At 41.6% G+C, this 23,577-nt stretch overlaps 1 protein-coding gene across 1 annotated transcript in view; it reads right to left on the minus strand.

The window, feature by feature from the left end:
• Nucleotides 1-442: 442 nt before the first annotated feature.
• The window catches only part of LOC149214588 (phytyl ester synthase 1, chloroplastic-like), a 76,274-nt gene continuing 53,139 nt past the window's right edge, over nt 443-23,577 (minus strand). The window contains exons 2-3 of the mRNA XM_089390930.1: nt 761-812; nt 443-618 (exon numbers count right to left, since the gene is read on the minus strand). Coding sequence (XP_089247056.1) covers nt 471-618; nt 761-812 — 200 coding nt within the window. The 3' untranslated portion in view covers nt 443-470. The remainder of the gene's footprint in view (nt 619-760; nt 813-23,577) is intronic.

The raw sequence follows: 23,577 nt of genomic DNA on the forward strand, positions 1-23,577 counted from the left end.
TTCTCACCTTTCCACTATATGCACAGGGCAAAGGCAGCAACGATAATGTACTGGATATGATTTCTAAGATTATGATCCGTAAAGACCCCAGATATTCCACAGAATTAGGGACGACAGAAGTGATTTCACATATCTATATTATTTTGTACATGAGATTTTTCCATCATGCAACATATACATTTAATTTATAAGTGATAGTCCACAATTTCCTTTCTAATTGTTGTGTTGAGTTATTGTTTTACCAGTTCTTTGGCAATCAAATCAAAACATGAGTAATTGCACATAAATTTTGTACCATTAAACATAAAATCAAAATACGTAAGTTGTATATCTTTGTACAGTAATGCAAATACAAGATGCATTTTTCCAGAAAAAAAGAGAAGAAAACACTAATTTTCTAAATTCCCTTCTTCTGTTTCCCATCATGCTTCTTGCCCCTCATTTCAATTCCATAAACACAAATTCCTTTCTCAGATATCCATACCCTGATTCACGTGACATATATGCTCACCATTATTCGTATTTATTAGACAAAAGATATATATATATATAGGGCTTATACCTTCAAAAGATGTGCCATTCATTACTGGAATATGCAGACATTGAACCTCAAACAATCTGCATACAAAAAAAGATATTGGTATTTAGAAGAAAAAAAAGTCATAGGCTGACATTAATTATACTTGAAAAAAAACCTATTGTCATATTCCATTCAAATATTCATTAGATGCTGGGCATATTACACATGAAAGAGACTTACTCTCCAAGAGACTGATGATGCGATGCCATTCCCAAACCAGTTCCATCTATACCTGCATATTTACATGAGTTGAGAAATATGCTGTAAACAGATCTTTAGACTTTATCGTACTTTACAAACTTATATTTGTTAAGATAGTCAATTATAAAATTTTGACAATGACACTTTGGTTCACTGGTGAGGTTGATGGACTACTAAACCATCCACAGCATTCCAATGCGTTTCTGGTATGCCCTTGAATGACATGTCAGAGAGGGATGAGAATGGGTACAATTACAAACCATTTTGGTGGAATACATACCCCTGAGATCCAGAACCTAACCAGAAGGGAGTCTTTGTTATGTGATGCAGCCCCAAATATTGGGGCATGTTTCTCAAAGAAACTTCCAAAAACAATATTTATCAAATTTTCACAAAAAGGATTGTCCACCAATGTTTACTAGAGATGGGGAAGAATGATCCCTGCCCCTATGTTGGTAAAATATCGAGAACTGGTAAGGGTCTTATTAAGCCCTCAAGCCCCTAGCTTAACAGATTCAATACAAAATTGTAATCTTGCTATCAATCTCCAACAGTGAATAATGTCTGCCAAAGCTGTTTAACATAAGTGATCCTTTCTTTATATTTGATGGGCACCAGTCTGTCCAAGTACAAAAAATAATTTCTAATGACAAAAATATGAATATTCATTGAATTCCAGTGAAATGAATGTAAATAATATGCAGAATGTTTTGTTTTTGGTTCTTTTTCCAGTATATCAATGTTGGGGAGGACACTCTTGAGACATTCTCAGCAGACGTTGGAGTTCAAGCCTCAAAATATAGTTTCTGAATAGTTTCTTGATTAAAAGGGATAATTGTCCAAATAAGAATAATTGTTTCAACCATAGTTGGAAAAAAAGTTGTCAATTCCTAGTACTCCCCTGTCAACTCAGATCAGCCCTACTGCCAGGGTTTGACTCTCTGTTAGCAAGTCAAACTCACCAACAGCAAGTATGATCCACGTGCAACACAGGCTATTTTCTGCCTGAGAAGTCAAACATAGGGGTGGATGAAAAACTGATCCATGTTAATATAAATGCCAAAAGAAAAGAAAACCCTCATTTTTTTAAGATTGGCCATTGTTGAGTTTTTGTTGAGACCAAGTTGAACACTTACACTGCAGCCTGATAGAGTAAATTGGCAAGGCAAAATTTGCAACATTGATGTTGTCTTGACAGATGATGTTATATTTTAATCTATGCGTAAGTGCACCAGCTGAGATGTTAACATAGTAGATTCTGGATGTCTAGTTGAGTTGTTGGTACACGAAAATATTGTTGTTTCACAGAAAAGTCTAATACCAGTCTATCCTTCATGATCTTGACTCAAAATCAAACCAGTCCCAAAGTTCAAGAACCTATGAAACTTCTGTTATCTGTCATTTTGCATGAGGTAAATGTGTGATTTCAATCACATGACAGATTTTCAGGGGTAATTTACAGGGATGCTGATAGGCTAGCGATACAGACCTTCCAATTTTTTTCTTGGCAATGGTACATAATGATAGGGCATATCTGTAATTATGGATCCTCTTACTTTGCCTTGATGTTGCATGAAATGTTGAATCAGCGGGTTATGTGGTGGCGTGTCTTGGTTCATGTTTCTTACTTCATGGCCAAGCTTGACACGTCATATGGATAGTCATGGTATACTCTTTGGTGCTATGATATTTCTGCTTTAATCTTCATATAGCATGCTTTATCTGCATGAGTTTACTTGATGATGCTGCTAGTTTTAGGGAGGCCTGGTCATAGCATTGACATGATGAGACATGGATCTTGTAGAGAAGCACCCTAGTGTCTATTTCACTCTTATGATGATGTTTGATAGAATATACAAGTATTTTCATGGAGTAGCCACCTTCTTGCCACATATATTGGCATGCATGCTGCTTGATGCTTGTAATGGAGCACCCTAACATGTGGAGTGCCTATTGTTCTTCTATCGTGATATTTGATATAAACGACAATCATTTTCCTAAGGCACTCATCCTCTTGTATAGTTGGACTTCATGATGGAGCAACCTACAATTTCAGGCTAACATCAATATGGTTGATGGCATCATACATCTTGTTGAGGAAGCCCTATGGTTTAATGTGTCTATCATACCCTTATATGGATGTATGATTAGATAGAAAGTCATTTTTGGTGAGAGATCCATTCTCTATGGATATCAGCACTTGGCACAACATTAAAGTGATTTTCATCCTCTAGATGAGGATTGATTGTATGGAACTGATGATTTGGGGTAGCATCGGATGTGCTCTAGCCACGGAATTTGGTGGAGAGGTTGGGGCACATGAGATATCCAATACCCAGAAAGGGTTTGGGTAGATTCTAAACAGTTCAGGAGATATTAAAATAATTAATATTTTTAAAATATTAATGTGTATTAATATGAAACTGGGTTAGAATGGTCCAAAAGACATGGATCATGCCAGATCTAATCTTAGCCGTTGATTAGGGACTTAATCTCGGCCATTGAGATGTCAACAGGAAAAGTATAAGAGGAGGCTTGAGGGTCACTTGGAGAATACACCAGAGTGATCAGTCATTCTATTCTCTAGAGCAGGGTTTGCTAAGAGAGGTAGAATCAGTGATCAGGAGATCAGCTGAGGGGCATTGAGTATAGAGAAACAGAGAAGCTAGAGATTGTGCCGGTAGAGCAGCGCAATAGCCAAGGAGAGTGACGCAGAGCTAGCAAGGCTCCCGCAGGGCCACGCAGATGCAGCCAAGTGCTATGCAGAGTACCAGAGGGGCCAGCGTAGCTGACGCAGAGGCTCCTATAGCTAACGCATGGCCTCCTGGGGCTGACGCAGGCCAAGGAAGGCTGACGCAGGGCCAGCGTTGGGCTAGGAGAGGCTGATGCAGTCCAGATTGGGCAAATGCTGGGGTTGCAGAGCAGTTTTGTGCTAAGGAATTACCGAAAGGATTTTCAGGGATTCAGCCAAGAGATTTCTCTCAAACTATGAGGCATAGCTGCTAAAGAAATTCTCTGTTGGGTAGGCCAGTTTCGGCACCCAAATTGTACTCTGATATTACTTAATAAGAAAACCCTCAGATAGCTGCATCGGTTTTCCCGCATTGGGTTTTTCTAGGGACATTGATCCAAAAATAATGGTGTCATGTGGTGTGTTTGTTCTTGTTTCTTTTAGTTGCTGATCTGTAATATGTTGAGCATGCACTGGTGTTTATTTTCAGTATTTACTTTGTAAATAACTTGTTAAGGAAAAATAACAAGTAGGTAGGAATAAATCAGATAAAGTGCATGAAGGGTTTCTAAACTAAGTAAAATTAGAAACTTCAACATGGTATCAGAGGGTGATTGCAAATCACAGGAGGACTAAAAGACATCAGCCAAGCGGAGCAATAGCAGCAGAAAATAGCTGTCCCGAGGTGACAGAAGCTATTTCTAGCAGCGCAGAAGCCAAGAAGTGTGATGCAGAGCCAGCTAGAGCCACGCAAAAGAAGTTGGGAGCTGCACAGAGCCTCAAAGAGGCCAGCGTTGATGACGCAAAGGGCTAGAGGGCTGACACGGGGCATCCCAAGGCTGACACAGACCCATCTGGGGTGACGTAGAGCCAGCGTGAGGCAGAGAGGGGCTGACGCAGTTCACAGAGAGGCAGTTGTTGGAGTTTAGAAGGCTGCATAAATATTGCAGAGTGGAGTTGGTGAGGTACTGTAATCGAAACAATACCTGACAGAGCAGGGCCAGAGGAGTTGTTATCAAGGGTTTCTAGCCGAGGAACCTAGATCAGCAGTGCAATGCACAAAACGATCAAAGTAGGGGACATCTCGACAAACGGCAGAAGGATTTCCAGGAGGGAAATCAGGACTCAGAGGGAGTCCAGAAGAGAACTTCCAGACGGGAAGTAGAGACTCAAAGGAGTCAAACAAAAAAATTTCAAGAGGGAAGTAGAGGAGCGTCATGGCACTACACGGGGTAAGAGACCAAGATAGACTGGACGGAGCATCGAACTTCGCAGTCTGGAAGGCCAGAATCTTATCAGTGCTTGACAGGAATCGTGTCAAGAACTTCACCTTGAAAGTTATAGCTATCCTAGTCGACCCCAATGATAACGACAAGTACGAAGAGGCGATGGCGAGGGCCAAGTGCATTATCCTTGACAGGGTCAAGGATCATGTGGTACCACATATAGCCGAGAAGGAAATGGCAGTTGAGATGTGGGAGGCTCTCAAGAACCTGTACCAGTGTACTTCTGTGCAGAGAAGAACGCTGCTCGAGAACTAGATGAGGTCGTATCAGATGAATAAGGGTCAATGGATTAACATCTTCCTCGGAGGACTGAATGAGATCCGAGACCAGTTGATTGCTATAGGAGTGACACCGGGTCAGGAGCTTAAGGTGAGGACAACCCTAAATGTTGTCTCAGAAGATTGGGAAGTGTTTGTCCAGAGTATCCTGGGCAGAGGGACTCTCCCACCTTGGGACGATATGTGGGCAGCTCTTCACTAGGAAGAGATCAGAAGGCAGTCGAAGATAGGTAGTAGTAGCAAAGGGATCAAGGTCAAGCAGGAGGAGGAGGATGTGGCCCTAGCATCTAAGGGAAAGCAGGAGAAGTGGAAGAAGAAAGATATCTCCAAGATCAAGTGCTTCCACTATGGGGAGATGGGTCATCATGCGACCCAGTGCCTAAGGAAGAAGAGTAAGGGAGAGTCTTCCGAGACTAAGGTAGCACTAGCACGGGCAGAGAAGGAAGTTTTGACAGATGATGACTGTGCCAGTAGTGCACACGCGCCACTTGAACGGAAGTGGGGAGACATCGAGCTATAGTCAGGCAGACTACAAGCGATGAGGGGCAGGATCCTTGAGGTACCTAGCCTCTTGGATTAGACATTGCTACGGGAGCCCCGATGAGGAGTAGCAGGACTGGCTGAGTGGGTAGAGATGGATGCGGATGGAGCAGCAGAGAGAGCTATAGTGCAGGAGTCCCGAGACAGTGCAGAGCTAGCAGGCTGCAGCAGTGTGAGAGGCACAAGAGTGTTGCACCAGTGCAGGATGGCACAGAGAGGTGTGCAACGGTGTGAGATGCAGGGAGTTGTTGCAGCAGTGCAGAGGTCAGAGAGAGGGAGCACTTGTCAGCGACAGAGGGAGCTTCAGCATCAATGGGTGTTTCTAGCCCAACAGGGAGGTCAGTTGGGAGATCAGTTACTTACTTCTCAGTAACTGAGTTGCAGTGCAGCAGTGGGCAGTGTGATGCAGCATGATGAGAGGAGGTGCAGTGCAGATGCAGTGTTGGGAGAAAGAACCAGCAGCAGCACAGATGCAGAGGGAGCTGTTGTATAGATGCAGCAGTGGCAATGGTAGAACCATGGGTAGCAGTACAGGAGGAAATAGTGCAGAGGATGTTGGGCAGGAAGGCCTAGCATTAGCACAGGTACCGATGCCGGATGATCAGAGTAATACTCAGTGAGGAGTATTGTTAGAGCATAGTCCTCGCTAAGAGGCACTGTTGATTTGGGGTAGCATCGGATGTTCTCTAGTCACGAAATTTGGTGGAGAGGTTGGGGCACATGAGATATCCAATACCCAGAAAGAGTTTGGGTAGATTCTAAACAGTTCAGGAGATATTAAAATAATTAATGTTTTTAATGGAGTCCCTAAATCTAAACTTAGGGAAAATAAAATATTAATGTGTATTAATATGAAACTGTGTTAGAATGGTCCAAAAGACATGGATCAAGCCAGATCTAATCTTAGCCATTGATTAGGGACTTAATCTTGACCGTTGAGATGTCAACAGGAAAAATATAAGAGGAGGCTTGAGGGTCACTTGGAGAATACACCAGAGTGATCAGTCATTCTATTCTCTAGAGCGAGGTTTGCTAAGAGAGGTAGAATCAGTTATCAGGAGAGCAACTGAGGGGCATTGAGTACAGAGAAACAAAGAATGCAGATATTGTGTCGGGAGAGCAGCACAGCAGCCAAGGATAGTGACGCAAAGCCAGTAAGGGCTCACGCAGGGCCACGCAGAGGCAGCCAAGTACTGCGCAGAGCACCCGAGGGGCCAGCGTAGCTGACGCAGAGGCTCCTAGAGCTGGTGCAGGGCCTCCTGGGGCTGACGCAGGCCACGGAAGGCTGACGCAGGGCCAACGTTGGGCTAGGAGAGGTTGACGCAGTCTAGATTGGGCAAACACTAGGGTTGCAGAGAAATTTTGTGATGAGGAACTGCCGGAAGGATTTTTCGGGGTTTCAGCCAGGATATTTCTCTCAAACTGTGAGGCATAGTTGCTAAGGAAATTCTTTGTTGGATAGGCCAGTTTCGACACCCAGATTGTACTTTGATATTGCTTAATAAGAAAACCCTTAGATAGCTACACCGGTTTTCCCGCATTGGGTTTTTCCAGGGACATTGGTCCAAAAATATTGGTGTCATGTGGTGTGTTTGTTCTTGTTTCTTTTAGTTACTAATCTGTAATATGTTGAGCATGCACTGGTGTTTATTTTCAGTATTTACTTTGTAAATAACTTGTTAAGGAAGAATAACAAGTAGGTAGGAATAAATTAGATAAAGTGCATAAAGGGTTTCTAAACTAAGTAAAATTAAAAACTTCAACAGGAACCTATTGATGAGGGCACATTAGAGTTTGTGGTGTCCACTTTCTATTATGTTCTTATGGTGATAATTGATGAGAGGGCCATTCACTCATGGAGAATGCTCCAGTCTAGCATGGATTTTTAGGCTTGCATCCATGCTTGGAGGGGCCTATTTCCCTTTTAGAAACTACTTTAGAGACACTCATATGGTGTGATTTGTTCCTACTTTGATGAGATTTCTGCTCATCAACATGATCTGTTATTCTCCCTACATGAGTTGCATTCATCAATCTTCACACATTCAGCCCTATGCTTTCTATTTGAGAAATGCTAGATAATGTTCCATGATGCTTGTTGCTGCACAAACTAGCAGGCCTTATGGAGAGGCAAAAGCTAGAGGGCACAACAACACTAGGGATAGAGGCGCACTATCACCACAACCTAAGTCCCCTACTCTTCTCGGATTTTCATTGACGAGAGGAGTCCAGTATTACTCACTTGTGATAGTTGTCTTTGTGATAGGTTTGAAGTGAGACAAGGTAGCTCATTCAATGGAAAGTTCAACAAAGGTGCAAACCTTGGGAGAGGTTAGAAATACCTTCCACGAAAAACCCCTTTATAATAGGCTACACGAAACCTAGGGTTGAGATAGAACAGGAGTTATAGGTAATATCCTAGGTTAAGGTAGATAGGAGAAAAGGAAATGATAGATTTACTTCAATAAGTACCAAAATTTTACCTCCAAGAGTCCCCAAGTTGAAGGATTAGCCTACTAGGGTTCCCTCTTGGTTGGAAAACTAGGGCTTTCAAATTTATGTATGAAATCTAGGTGGACACCCACCAAATTTGGTGAGGAGGTAGTCCTACACCTTATATTGATGTTTAGGCTCCTAGATTTTTGAAAGAGTGCCCTCCTTGAATTTTGCACCAAGCCCTAGATATGACCTCATTATCCTTAAGAGAACGAAAATATTGGTTGAAAGAGAAATAATTCGAATTTTGGTGACCACCAATGAAATTCAACCAATGCCTAGACCCTTTGGAGTTTTGGAGTCATGAATGATCTTGATATGGGCAATTCGCTCTTCAAGGAGACCTAAAGGAACAATTTCGCTACCCCTTTAGATATTTATACTTCTTAGACACTTGTTAATGGAGTTTCAAGGATAAAATGCAATAATCCCCTAGGAACATTCATTCATTCACTATCAAATGAGTAACACATGCAAAATTCCCAATAGTTACAATTTTGAAACAATACTTCAACAATTAGGGCACATTAATAACCATGAGACATTATTCCATGCATTAGACATTAGCAAAAATCATAAATTCATCATAAAGAGCACTTACAAGATAGTGAAGAGTATATCCATCCATAACAATGCCATATAGAAGCTCCAAAAATGAGACAAAATTTATCCACACATCAAAATGCATCCTGTTACCCACCACCTGTGGGTAGTATCCACAGGAGAAAATTTTCTCCCATGTGGTCCCTTTCCCATCTGTTATGATCGTATGTTTGAAGGTGGGCCTCCTGACCCCAAAGGTATGACTTTTCATTCGTGTAGTTGAGTAATTTTTTTTACTTATCATGGACACTTTTGGGCATGAATTGGTGGGCGCATTTGGCGTAAAGAGTGGGCTAGGTATGTACTCTTGTCTCCTCTTCCTGATTTGGCGGTTAGTCTTATATCCTAGTCCCGTGGGATCTCCTTTACTGGCTATTAGGTTTAGGATTGGCACTACATGGGAAACCCCAATTTTTTTTGTGTGATCCCGCTTCCCGACTCCATATACATCACTCTCCTCCACTCATTTTAACTCCATTTATCACTTTTCCCATCTGGGTCCACATTTTTCGAATGGGTCCACAAAGGGTTAACCTCCCCCTCCCCTTGCTAACACCTTGGGTCGAGCTTGGAATGGTGCCCGGAGGTTGATGTAGCTAAAAAGAAAAGAAAAAGCATAATTTGGCCACTTTCAACAGGAAATATACCACAAAATTCAATATATGGCTAGGACATACAAATTTAGCATGTGGGCAAAAGCCAAACATGGGCTCTGCTACCCACCATTTTGTGGGCGATATTCATAGGAGATTTTTTTTCTCTAAGATGGTCCTCAGTTGGCAGCCCCTTTCAGCCACCAGCTAGCTCATTGTGCCATTTCTCCGCCACCTGAGCCAGCCATCTGGTCCCTCACCCATCTGCCATGATCGTATGTTTGAAGGTGGGCCTCCCAAACCTAAAGGTGTTCCTTGTCATTTGGTAATTTAGTATTGTAGTTTGCTTATCATGGACACTTTTGGGCATGGATTAATGGGGGGATTCGGTGGAAAGAATGGGTTAGGTCTTTGCCCTTATCCCCTCGACCCCTTTTGGATATTAACCTTGCGTTCTAGTCCCGTGGAATCTCTTTTATTGACCATTTGGCTTTAGGGATGTTATTTCATGGGAAAACCCAATTTTGGTTGCATGATCTCGCTCCCTTATCCGCTCATCTTACCCCCTTTCCACTCATTATTACCCCGTTCATCATTTCTCCCCCCTGGGTCCACATAGGGTTAGCTCGCCCCTTTGCCTTGCCCACACCTTGGATCAAGTTTGGAATGATGCCCCAGAGGTTGATGCAGCTAAAAAGAAAGATAAAAGCATATTTGGCCACATTCAACATGAAAATGTACCACAAAATCAAAAGATGGTCGAGACAAACACATTTAGTACGTGGGAAAAAGCCAATGCATGAGTTCTACCCCATTATCATGGCCATCACCCTGGTTCCTACAAGTTCTATGAGCCTCTTTCATCATATAGGAACTCATGATTGTCCCAACCCCTAGTGGGCAATGAACCACCCTACCTTAAAATGGGGTATTCACTGCTATATCTTATGCATCATGCTCTTACCCCTTGAGCCCCGAGCAGTTAATCAAAGAAAATCATAAAAAGGCAAAAGGCATATAAAGAAGGGTGGAAAAATCAAGGTTGGGGCACCTCATGTACCACGATTTCTTCCTCCTATACATTATACACACAAGTGTGGGCTTCCCTCTTATTATCTACCCTTGTACCCCAGCATGTGACCCAGGGATGCCCCTTCTCATCCCCTACTTTATTCACCTATCTATCACATGCCACCACCTTTTGAAGGATGTACCTTGAACATATTATCCTATTTAGAAGTAGAAACCACCTAATAGGATACTTGGTTAACCCCATTTGGATTTTAGAAGACAATGGCACATCCCGAAGCCCATTATGGAAGGGAAGGCCATTATGTAGTCCCCACCTATGGTCCACGATTGGTAAGCTCATTTACTCGATTTCTATAATGAATTTTTGTACTGGAAGGCTAGGGGACGCATTAAATCTTATGCAGGATTACAGATGATCTCCATCTTGGGTTTGGTCTCCCTATACAAGGTGTTAATCCTCTAGAGGACTACATTGGCACATGTAGGGTGTGTGTTGAGAGCCATGGGCATCCACAACAGTAGAAAGCACTCCATGGATCCTTGAGGATGGTCAGAGATGCTCGAGATACTCCCATTGGACAAGGAAAGTGAACCTGGTTCATTTTTGCCCAGTCGGCCCCACAGATGTATCATGCACTTCGCAGCTGACCCAGGACTTGTAGGACGATGTGGGATCCCCTACATCATCATCAGATCCCTTGCACATGATCTACAGGCATCTTCGACTCATTTGGAGACCCATGAGGTTATTATTGTGCCCCCACACCCATTAGGAGCACCACAGGTTTATTGTTTGGAGAACAAGGGGCCAACCCCTTGTCCATCACTTTTGAGGGTCCTACTCTTCATTATGGCACCCATGGACCTCATTAGGCCTCTTAGAGTACCCTACGACATGCATAAATAATTATCTGACCTCTTGAGAGGCTTATTCTTTCATTTATGAACTAGTTTGGTGGGCTTGTCACCAAAGGTTAGATTATTAGAACATTATTTTATTTTTGGGGATTATGTAGGCTAAGGAGGCTAATTTGAGCTCCTCATTAGTGTATAAATACAAGTGAGATGAGTTCATTATCTCATCATCACATTGGATTGGATTTCTTCTCTCTCTTGAGAATTTCACACTTTTTCTTAGTGGATGAATTGGAGCTTTATGGATGAATTTTGATGTGTGGATTTGGTCTATCTTAACTTGGAGCTTCTCTCTTGTTAAATTGTGGATGGTTGGGTATATTCTATTACATGTAAGTACATGACTTTAATGTTATTCTTGTTTTACTTTGTCATATACATTGGATTGGGATTTCTACTTTTTGTCACTATTCAGCTCGCAAGAGACCACTAGGGATTTCAAGCCAGACTTCTGTGGATTCAGAAGAAGCTTGATTACTGATAAGAGAAGGAGAAATCTACTCTAGGAGAAAGCTTGTCTACTGCAATAAGGAAAATGATAGTAATCCTATGCTAAAAACACACCATTCTCTAACTAACTACTGAGAAACTATGCTTTACAAGAATGTCAAATTAACATGTATGAAATGCCACTTTCCTAAGCATGGAAGTTCAAAACGTCAAACATCACTACTGTGCATGTAAAGTACTGAAATAAATTTGTTTTCTTCTTTTTATTCTTTTTATGGAAACTCAAGTGTAAACCCTAATCTCTTTTGGTGATGTGGTCGGTGGATTAGAGATGCTGGTGGATAGTTGGGAGATTTGGGATACCCTCAAGTACCCTTATGTGGATTCCTAGAGGTTTTCCCTCAATTCGGCCTCGAAATAGGCCACAAAAGGAAAACCTACAGGATGTCCTAAAAATCTACAAGATTCCCTGTATTTCTACAGGATACAACCGAAAGGAAAACGATGGGTGTTGGAGGTGGTGGAAAGCTTAGGGAAGGTGGTTGGTAGGTGGAATGGAATAAGAAAATGCCTAGGGTCACTCATAACTCAAAACCAAGGTTAGGAGATGGTTGGATTTTCTCAACATGCTTGGAGGAGTTTCTATGTAAAATGATGAAATTGGTGAAGGTCTTGGTGAAAGCAAGGAATGATTATGGATGGATGAAGTTGGAAGGTGGTTGCTTGCTATGGGATCTCTCTCTACTTCTGAAACACCTACTCTACATCAAACATTGATATTTGCAAAAAACATCATGTAAACAAGAAGAATTCTAATAAGCTAGAAAACAGAGTTTAATGAGCTAGCTGTCTACTTCATGCATGAGGAAAATTGTAGAATAAAATGGAATCATTGATGAGATCTACTGTAAGACTGAAGATGGAAGAGATGGTAATTAAATCCTACACTTGCAAACTGATCAAATGCTGGTTCAAGTACAATAAACTCTAAATTCTATGAGAAAATAGAAATCTGTCTTTTTGGGGTTGCATAGGGGTCCTTTCCTCAAGTCATGATCCCTGAAGGAAGAAGTGAGGCCAAGACACCTACTGACAGATTTGTGATGCTTTTTCCCTTCTAACTTGTTGTTGAAGTAAAACACAAATGGAAGCAAATTAATAAACAAACTAATCAAATCTACATTGCCTGCAACGAAATGCTTCTAAGCAAAATTTAATCATGAATCTATGAAACTAATCTAAGCATACAGATACAAGAAGAGGAGTCTTTGCTGCTAGGGTTGGGCCCTAACCCAAGAGCTTCAACCCTCTGAGTTAACTCAGTACTGGATCATGAAAAAGCTCATTCTCATTATCAAAACATAAAATTACATAGCAATGTATTCCACAAGTCTGGATCTCAAGAACAAATAGTGCTTTTACAACAAAAATTTGAATCTTAATGAGGCTCTAGGGAGGCTCGACTCTCAAACTCGAGATGAACTAACTCTTTGACTATCACTTGCTCGGATGCCTTTTGATCTTCATGACTTGGCTGATGTACTCCGAGCTGGTGTATTTGACGGAGGAATATTCGAATGAGGGAGTAAATGAGGAGGATTTACCTCCTACAATTTCTCTCCCTTGTCCCATTCGAGTTTCAAACCTTAATCTTGCCAAAATTCCTTGATTTTCTCTTTGAAACCCGCATTCAATGCATACTAGTCCACTAGGCATAATATCTCACTTTAACTCATCTCATTAAACAAAATATAATCAAAACATGTAATAAATTGTGAGAAGAGTTGATTTGACTAAGTTAGGAGGTGACTTAAGGTCCATATAGTTACCCAATGATGAGGCTCATCATCACCCCCAACTGAAAGTGTTTCTCATCCTCTGAGCAAATCAATCAATATCCATGTCTTTCATAGCTCTAGTGGCCTCGTTGACATCCCATGCTTCTGCTATGGTTTCCTCTTCCTGTGCATAGAATCCTGCTTTCCTTTCTACCTCCTCCCACTGCTTTCTTTTTTCCTCTTTCTTCCATCCTTCTAACATCCCAAGAGCAATGGTGGACTAAGTCTCAAGCCAATCCAATTGAATTTGAGCCTTTGGATGGTTTATTTGTACATGGGTGTCTTGTTCAGTGCTTCTCTCATCCTTTGAGGAGAATGGTACTCTATGATTTTCAAACTATATGGCAAAGTATTCCATCTCCTTTGGCAAGATTGCATGTTGTCATCCCCTAACAGTCTGAACATATCCTCAAAATGTGTAATTGCTTGCTCTTGGGCAGCAAGATACCTGGGTGCAAGTTGAGGATCATTTTCAATTAAATTATGTGTGCTAATGACAACCATTGGATTGGACTGCTCAGCTCTTATCATGAGAGGCTCAGTTTGTTCCCTTGCCAATATCTTCTTCATTTCTACAGCCCTTGCTTCCTCATGGTTCATCCATGATGCCAAAGACATCAACTGTAAATCCCCCAGCTTTGCATTAGGGTCCCATACATTCATATCTGTCAAAGCCATGTTATGCAAGTAGAACTCAGACATCTTAGCCCTATCCTCTAATGTACTTTGATCACAAAGATCAATGAATTGTCTATAATCTTGGAATGGCATAGTGCCTCTCTGTGCTAGGGTCTTGATTTGGAACTGTAGCCACTGTTCCTTAAGGTATAATGCATAGGACTTAGCTAGCATCTTGCACTAGATTTCTTCCAAAGATAGATTGGCCATGGATGCCAATTGATTCTCTCTTTCTTGCAACTGTCCTTTCAACCATGCATTTTTTGTCTCCAACTGAGCTTTCATTATGGCCTCTCTGTCCCTCAGGCTACTTAGTTCTCTGCCCATCTCTTTGAGCTTTTCCTCCATGTGACCAATGTCCTCCACTCCCTTGGACTTGGCAATATGCATCCATCTATGTGTTCTGGCTCTTTATTTGTCAAGATCAAAGAATAATGGAATGGAAAATTTTTGTGGAATGACCGTGGCCCCCTCAATAAATCTGTAGTAGGAGTCAAGGTTAGGTTGAGGACTACGTTCCCTTAGCTCTGGGTCCTCTCTCTTTGTTTCTGGCTGCATACTTCCTTCATCATCCAATTTTTGAGTTTCCTGTAGGTTTAGCAGAGTTTCCTGTAGGTGTAGGTCCTGCTATGTATCCTGTAGGATGTCTTTTCCTTTGGATGAGGTAGATCTGGTTACAGGGCTTCTCACATAGGTGATAGGAGACTTAGGGGAGGTTTGTGCTGAGGATCCTTCTTCTTGAGTTTTTATAAGAGGAGACATCTTCCCATGCTGTTTAGGTGAGTCCTCAATAACAATGGGGACCTTGGTTGGAGTTTGGGGCTTTCCTTGCCTTATCCTTGTACTTTTTCTTGTTCTAAAGTATAAGGGGCTTTGCCTCTGTCTTTTGCATTGTGTTTAATAGGGGTGCTAAGTGCAGTGAGGGTAGTTGCTGCCTCTTTCTTAGTGGGTTTTGGAGACACCCTGGGTGACTCCCCCTTTTCTTCAGCCTCTTCTTTTCCATTGCCCTTTTCACCTTTGTCTTTCCCCTCTTCTTCTCCCTCTAGATCCTAATCTTGCTTATTAGTGTTTGCCTTGACATCTTCCTCTGTTTCTTCATCCCTTATTCCTCTTTCTCTTCCTCTTCATCCTCATCTATCTCCTCTTCATCCCTCTCTACTTCTTCTCCATCTATTTTAGTGTCTTCTTCATCCTTTTCACTGACAATAGGGCTAATATCATATGTGAGGGCTTTGATATCCTCATTTGTCTGCATGTCTATGAAAATTTCCCATTGGATAGGAATTCTGAGGTTTTGGAGGGCATCTTCTATGATGATTCTAATTAACCCATGGTGGGCTAACTATTGGTAGTTTCCTTCCTGCACCTTTATGCTTGTATCTATCAGTGATTGCATAAGGAAGTATGGTATGTTGAGCCTGTGGTGAGGAGGTGTTTCTGCTCCAAAATTCAATTCTTCAAGAAGCCTAAAGTGATATCCATAAACCACACTATACCTACCTTCACATGATATGTATTTTATAAGGTGGTAGATTACCTCATTCTAGGGGTATGGTAGGCTTGTTCTCCTTACTCCATTCTTGTCTTCAATGGGCTCCTCTCCCTCTAAAAAGAATTTCCTTTTGGCAGTTTGGCTGTCCCCCTTGTCTTCCTTTCATTAAGGCACTCCTAGGGGAAGTGTGCTAATTATGCTTATGAGTTCAGAGGTGAGCTCTATGGAGTGGCCTCCCCACAACAGTGGCATGGGTTCTTGTCAGTGGAATGAGGGAGAGAGAAAAATATCGGGCTACTTCATCATCATACCCCCTTAATTTCTCAAAATACCCCATTCAATTATGCTTTGTGAAGATTTATAGCAGAGGAGGATGTTGGTGAATCCTCACAGTGTTGATGGGCTCCCTTCTATTAAACCCCCCTGTCATTTTTTCTGGTGAATTTTGAGGAGCAGAGATGTATGATACAAATTTTAATGAAGGAGGAAATGGGACTAAAATACTTGTGGAACTATCCCCTTACACAACTATTAAATTCAATCAAACTAGGAGATTTTTCTGTTCTTTTCACTTGGAAAAATGGAATGAAATGTAGAGCCTACCTCCTCATGGGGCTTGTTGTAGCCAACCCCTGTGTTTCCTCCTCTGAAACTACTCCCTGCCAATCTTGTAGACTACCTGACTGTATCCTGTAGGATTTCCTGTGTGATCCAGTAGGAATTCCTGCGCGGGAGAAAGATGAGATTTTTCTCTTCTGTAGGTCGCTTAGGTACGAGAGCGACTTTGCTAGAGTGATCCTCGAGAATATGAGTGCATGAGTGCATGGGGATCAACATTTATTTCCTCTTATGGTCGAGTTGAGTGAGGTGGTGTGCTGGTAGTCGAGGTACGATTTTCTATTTTTGGACCGTTGGTCCCCACTACCACATCATCATTCCCCTCTCCTCGTAATCAACTCCCACTTCGGGCATCCATAGTCTCAACTACTTTTGACCTCATTCTCCTTTTCTTTGACTTGATTGTTGCCATGTGTGTGGGGACTAACTGTTTTGTCCTCACTGATTGAACAAAGGTGGCCAAGTTAACTGGCCACCTTTCGCTTATAAACCAACTTGTCCACAATATTTACATCTTTTGATTACATTATGCAAATGAGAGAGTGAAGCGAGATACTTACCTGTGGTGATAATACCTTGCTACAGTTTGTTGAGGACATGAGGTGCTTGCTGTGTGTTGGCTGCATGTTATTTCTCCCTCCTTTTTTTATAATATTATATATATTTCCCTTTGATGAATTCCTTGATATGCAAGTACCTCGTGTTGAAGATGATTGTGTTGCTGCTGCTCTGGAGCTTCTTCTACCCTTGGATCTCCATGCTGGAAGCTCGCTGCAACTCATGATTTTTATTCTATGGGATAGGCTGCTACAGGATTTCCTACAGGATGTCCTGTAGCTGCTTCTCCCTCAGAATTTTTAATCATTTCCACTATTAGGACTTGAGGATGATGACATGGATAGAGAGGAGATATACCAGTGTGAATAATGAGAAATAAATTCAGGTGTTATTCCCCTCTGCTCTCTGTTTCATCTTTTCTCTGTGTTTTCTCTTGAAGACTGTGAATTTTTTGAAAACTGATTTTTTTTTTTTTGATGAATGCAGGGGTGATCAAGGTGGAGAGAGGTATGGTAATGAAATTGTGATGCAGGTTTTCTATTTTTTTTTACATGAGCAGGTCATTTCCTTTCCCTAGGGTTACTCACTTTAGGATTTCGAAGCCACTGTAATTCCTACAAGATCATCCTGTAGGTTTTCAGGGGATCCTGTAGGTTTACAAGAAATCATGTAGAAAACACAGTACCCTTGCAAACTGAGGCAAATGAGTGAAAAAAATGAAAGGAATGGTAGAGTGATGAAGGATAATGAATGGTGAAATAAAAATATGATTGGAACAGGTCCCTTTTGGCTCTCCTTTGCTCTTTGATCGTCCTCCTACTGACCTGCAAACAATTTTCATGATTTTTCTTTTTTCTTTTTTTATTTTATTTTATTTTTTGAAACAACTAGTCTGCCTCCAAGAAGTTTTCATTCTAGCTACTTGCTCTAGGCACCTCAAGAGAGGTTTTCACCCAAAGATCTTTTTATTTCTCCATTTTCTTTTTTCTTTTGACACCATTGGGCCCCCCAAGAGGTTTTCAGCCCAATTGTGGGACTCAGGCGCCTCATGGAGGTTTTCACCTAAGTCTCCTCATTAAATATTTGATTGCAGCATGGTCAGTATGTACAAATGTTTGATATCCATATAATGCCTAAATTTGTTCAATGAATGCACGACAGGCAAGAGCTCCATTTCGATCACTGTGTAGTTCAGTTCGGCCTTTGACAAATTCTTACTGATAAAGTAAATGGCATAAGGCAATTTTTCATCTATCTGGCCTAGGGCTACTCCTATGGCTTTGTGTGAGGCATCAGCATGAATATGAAAAGGGCGGGCCAAATTTGGGCCTTGGAGAATCAGTGCAGTGGTTAACTTGTCCTTTAGGGTGTCCAGGGCCTCTTGATAGCTTTTTGACCATACAAATTCAGAGTCTTTGGCCAACAACCCAAATAAAGGAGAAGCCAACTCGCTGAAGTCTTTTATGAACCTTCAGTAGTATCCAGCTAACCCTAGGAAACTTCTGACATCTCTCAACTTTTGTGGAGGTGGGACCCTTTGGATGATAGCTATTTTGTTTGGGTCCACCTACAGTCCTTGCTGAGATATTGAATGACCTAACACGATCCCTGCAATCATCAAGAATTCACAATTTTCGAGACTGAGAGACAGGTTCATTTCAATGCATTTGTGTAGCACCTTACCTAAGTTGGACAAAGCTTCCTGGAAATCACCTCCATAAGGTGTAAAATCATCCATATAAATTTCTACCGCATCATGGATTAACTCAACAAAGATACTCAGGATTTCTCTTTGAAAAGTGGCAAGAGCATTGCATAGGCCAAAAGGAAGGATCCTATAGGTGAAAGTACCCCAAGGACAAGTGAAGCTGGCTTTATCCCGGTCTTCCGAGCTGACATGGATTTGATTGTACCGGTTGAATCCATCTAGGAAAGAGAAAAACTTTTTCCCTGCCAGGCCATCTAGCACTTGGTCGATGAAAGGTAGAGGGAAATGGTCCTTCTTTGTGGCTTTGTTTAACTCCCTGTAATCGACAAAAATCCTCCACTTACCATTTTTCTTTGGAACCAACACCAAAGAAGAGACCCACTCACTATCTGAGATAGGGTAAATGAATCATGTATCTAGCAGCTTTTGCATTTCTTCTTTGACTATATCTTTAAGACATGGATTCATCCTCCTTTGGGGTTGCCAGACTGGCTTGCAACCTTCTTTGATATAAATGTGGTGAGTACACACTGAGGGGTTCACTCCCTTCATTTCTTTGTAACTCCAAGCAAAGGCATCTCGATGTTCCTTTAGCATGTTGCACAACTTTTCTTCTTGAAGAACAAAAAGAGATGGATTGATTTTCAAAGCTCTCTCGGGACCTAATTCTATGGTTTTGACACGGAGAAGGTTGGAATCGGCCAAGCATAGATCAAGTTGATGGTTGTTTTGGGTTTCCTTTACTACTTCTAAGGACAATGTACTGGACGTTGGACTTTGGAGTATGTATTCAATCAAATCATCTTCATCGTGTTGTCCCCCTCCCATTATCGTTTCTAAGGTATATGGTTGGGCAGAGTAAACTTCATCTTCTTCCTCCTCTTCCAGCCACAAAGGCAAGTCATGTTCTAAAGATGGCTAAGCAAGAGGGTATATGACTAACTGCTTGGACATATGCCCATTCTTGATGCTCATATTTCCAGCTCTGCAGTGAATGTAAGCATCGACAGTGGCTAACCAGGGCCTCGCAAGGATGAGAGGGTAACCAGTAAGCTTAGCCTTAGGCTGGAAACAAGGAAATCTACAGGGTATTCCCAAGAATCAATGGAGACCATCACATCCTCCACCATCCCCTCAGGGGTCACTATGGAGCGGTCTACAAGTTGCATAACTGTTGTAGTCTTTCTCAATGAACCTTGGAGGTTGAGCTTGAGCATGGTGTCCTTGGTCATCACATTAATGGCAACCCCAAGATCGATCAAAGTGTGTGGGACAATGGTGCCATTGATGTGCACATCTACTACAGGGCTTCCAGGGTCCAAATACTTTGGACAGATTACCTGCCCCAGCATTAAGTCAGACAATTATCCAATGACATTAATGGTAGGGGCATCTCTTCTTCGCCTCCCTAGATGCTTGAAGCACTTCTCCTTAATCAACTTGTTGTAAATAGGTACATCTTTAATAGCTTGGAGAAGTGGAATTTTGACACATAGGTTTTTCAATTCTCCCAAAAGTTCAATCTCTTCTGGGGTAGGCTGGAGTGGTTGGGTTAATCTCTCAGGAAAGGGTGGTGGATTTACTTTAAGCATGATTTCCTCTCTTTCTTCCTTAACCTCCCTAGGTGGAGGTAGAGGTTGGTTGTTCGGAAGTACTCTCCCAGATCTCAGGTTGATTTCTTGAATTTCCACAGCATAAGCTGGATAGGATGTCTCTCCACTATATATTTTTTGTGCCTGTTTGTTGTTCGGGTTTGGATTTGGCTGGGCAAGCATCTGGGGTTGTTTAGGTGGAGTAGAGTGTAAAAGGTGTGGTTGAACAGGTGGTGAAGGCAATAAAGCTGGAACATTTTTGTATGGGGGCCTCCACCCTTGGGGCGGTGCATTCCACTAAGGTTGTGGCAGAGCATATGGTTGAAATGACTAGCTAGCTAGCTGGGAATGATACTGAGGTGTAAAGGACCAAGGAGGAGGTGTAGACCAAGAAGGATGAGCAAGGACCCCCTAACAATGTATGGATGTGGCCTAGTTGGGGTTGTAATATGCATTGGATGACCCTTGCATGCCCTGCTGGTATGGCCTAAGCCCATGAGGTCTCCTTTGGTTTATGTAGCAGAGCTGCTCAGTGACCCCTTTAGCTCCTTGATATACAACTTTTAGTCCAGGTAGAGAAGGACACTTGTCTGTGGAGTGGTTTTCTTCATAGACTGAGCAGATTTCAATAGAATTCAATGGACATTCATTCCTAGGGTGCCTCCTGGTGCATCTAGGACAGAAAATGGCCAAGGCTCTCTCTGCTTCCTCCTACTTTCTCTTAATGTGCATAGTGTCCATCTGTAGGGCAAGGGTTTGCAGCATCTCACTCTTGAAATCCTCCAACATATTTCCAATTTCACCCTTGATGGATGAATTGGAAGAGGATGGACTGACCATAGGTTGACTACCCCTACCCTTTTTCCTAGTTGCCCTAGAATGGTTTCTATTATCTAAAGACAGTCTTGATATCTCGTAGGGTAACTGGTAGATATCCCCTCCTGCTAACAAGTGTACGATATCCAGAAGATCTTCCCTTGCTCCTCTAAGCAGGACCAGCTTCAGTGACTCAGGGTCAAGTGTGCACCTGGCCCTTTTGTAGCTAAGCTGGAATGTTTCTTCATAATCCTCTAGGGATTCATCATTGCCTAAGGTCATCTTAAAAATTTCCTCTTTAGTGTCTTTAGACCTACAGTAGTTTCGATACTTGTTGTTGAAGGCTTGCTACATCTGAGCCCAAGTTGTGATGCTATCTCTAGGTAAACCCATGAACCGGCGCAAAGTTGCATCCTTGAGAGTGGATGGAAATAGTTGCAACTTCTGCTCATTATTTGTATAGTCATAGTTTCTTAGTTTCGGCATATGACAACAAACTCAAATAAGAAAGTGTCTGGGTCTTTTGTGGTTAGGCCATGGAAATGAGGAAGGGCAGAGGGGCTTATATTTTTCATCTTAGTATCCCCATTGGTTTCCTTGATGGGGAAGGTACCCTCAACTCTTTCTCTATTTCCTCTGTCATTTTTATTTTCAGCCATTGGTTCAGTAGGAATGGGTTCTTCTTCTTCTTCTTCCCCTGTAGGTTCTTCAAATATGTTTGGTTGCTCACCTAAGGGTTCCTCCAGTTCACAGCCACCAAAGAAGAGGGAAGGTTGGATGTTTGAAGCAGTGGGGGTATTTGGCAAAAATTTCCCTAAGTTATCCCTATTCCTATGAGGCATGAAAAAAATGATTTTGTTTTGTTTTGTGTTTTTTTCATACTTTGAAAGTAATTGCAAAATTGAAATTGCAGACTGAATGAAAAATTAACTACTTGATTGAAATATTACTTGCAGAATGGAAAGGAAAGCAAAGAATGCAACATGGAAAAGGAAGCAATCTAAATTACTTTTGCAGAAATGAAACTAATAGTAGAATATCATAAACAAGAAATGGAAGAAAGAAAGCAATAATCACATGTTATTTAGACACCACCCTGGCAATGGCACCAAATAGTGATGAGCACCAGTATTGCAACAAGAATGCTGCAACTCCTAGAGCTACCAACTTTACTTTATCAATCCAGGGTTCGTACAAACTTGGAGGTGACAGTGTTGTATACACAAGTAAAAGTGTTGGTTTTGCCTTTTGTCATTGTTCAGCTAGTGAGAAACCACTAGGTCTTTCAAGCCAAACTTCTATGGATTCAGAAGAAGCTTGATTTCTGATGAGAGAAAGAGAAATCTACTCTAGGAGAAAGCCTGTCTACTGCAATAAGGAAAATGATTGACATCCTATGCTAAAAACACACCGTTCTTTAACTAACTGTTGAGGAACTATGCTTTACAAGAATGCCAAGATAACATGTATGAAATGCTACTGTCCTAAGAATGGAAGTTCAAAACATCAAACATCACTACTGTGCATGTAAAGGATTGAAATAAATCTGTTTTTTTCTTTTTATTCTTTTTATGGAAAATCAAGTGTAAACCCTAATCTCTTTTGGTGATGTGGCAGGTGGCTTAGGGATGTTGGTGGATGGTTGGGAGGTTTGGGAGACCCTCAGGTACCCTTGTGTGGCTTCCTAGAGGTTTTCCCTCAATTCGGCCTCAAAACAGGCCACTACAGGAAAACCTACAAGATGTCCTAAAAACCTACAGGATTCCCTGTATTTCTACAGGATACAGCCGAGAGAAAAACAATGGGTGCTGGAGGTGATGAAAGGCTTAGGAAGGTGGTTGGTAGGTGGAATGGAGTGAGAAAATGCCTAGGGTCACTCAGAACTCAAAACCAAGGTTAGGAGATGGTTGGATTTTCTCAACATGCTTGGAGGAGTTTCTATGTAAAATGATGAAATTGGTGAAGGTCTTGGTGAAAGCAAGGAATGATTATGGATGGATGAAGTTGGAAGGTGGTTTCTTGCTATGGGATCTCTCTCTACTTCTGAAACACCTACTCTGCATCAAACATTGATATTTTCCAAAAACATCATGTAAACAAGAGGAATTCTAATAAGCTAGAAAAACAGAGTTTAATGAGCTAGTTGTCTACTTCATACATGAGGAAAATTGCAGAATAAAACGGAATCATTGATGAGATATACTGTAAGATTGAAGATGGAAGAGATGGTAATTAAATCCTACACTTGCAAACTGATCAAATGCTGGTTCAAGTACAGTGAACTCTAAATTCTATGAGAAAATAGAAATTTGTCTTTTAGGGGCTGCATAGGGGTCCTTTCCTCAAGTAATGATCCCTGAAGGAAGAAGTGAGGCCAAGACACCTACTGAAAATTTTGTGATTCTTTTTCCCTTCCAACCTGCTGCTGAAGTAAAGCACAAATGGAATCAAACTAATAAAAAATCTAATCAAATCTACACTGCCTGCAATGAAATGCTTCTAAGGACAATTTAATCATGAACCTATGAAATTAATCTAAGCATACAGATATAAGAAGAGGAGCCTTTGCTGC

The sequence above is a fragment of the Pinus tabuliformis genome, chromosome 1_1, assembly GCF_031772625.1.
Source record: "Pinus tabuliformis cultivar Carrire ecotype Pingquan chromosome 1_1, CPIR1, whole genome shotgun sequence".
In the NCBI taxonomy this organism is placed as follows: Eukaryota; Viridiplantae; Streptophyta; class Pinopsida; order Pinales; family Pinaceae; genus Pinus; species Pinus tabuliformis.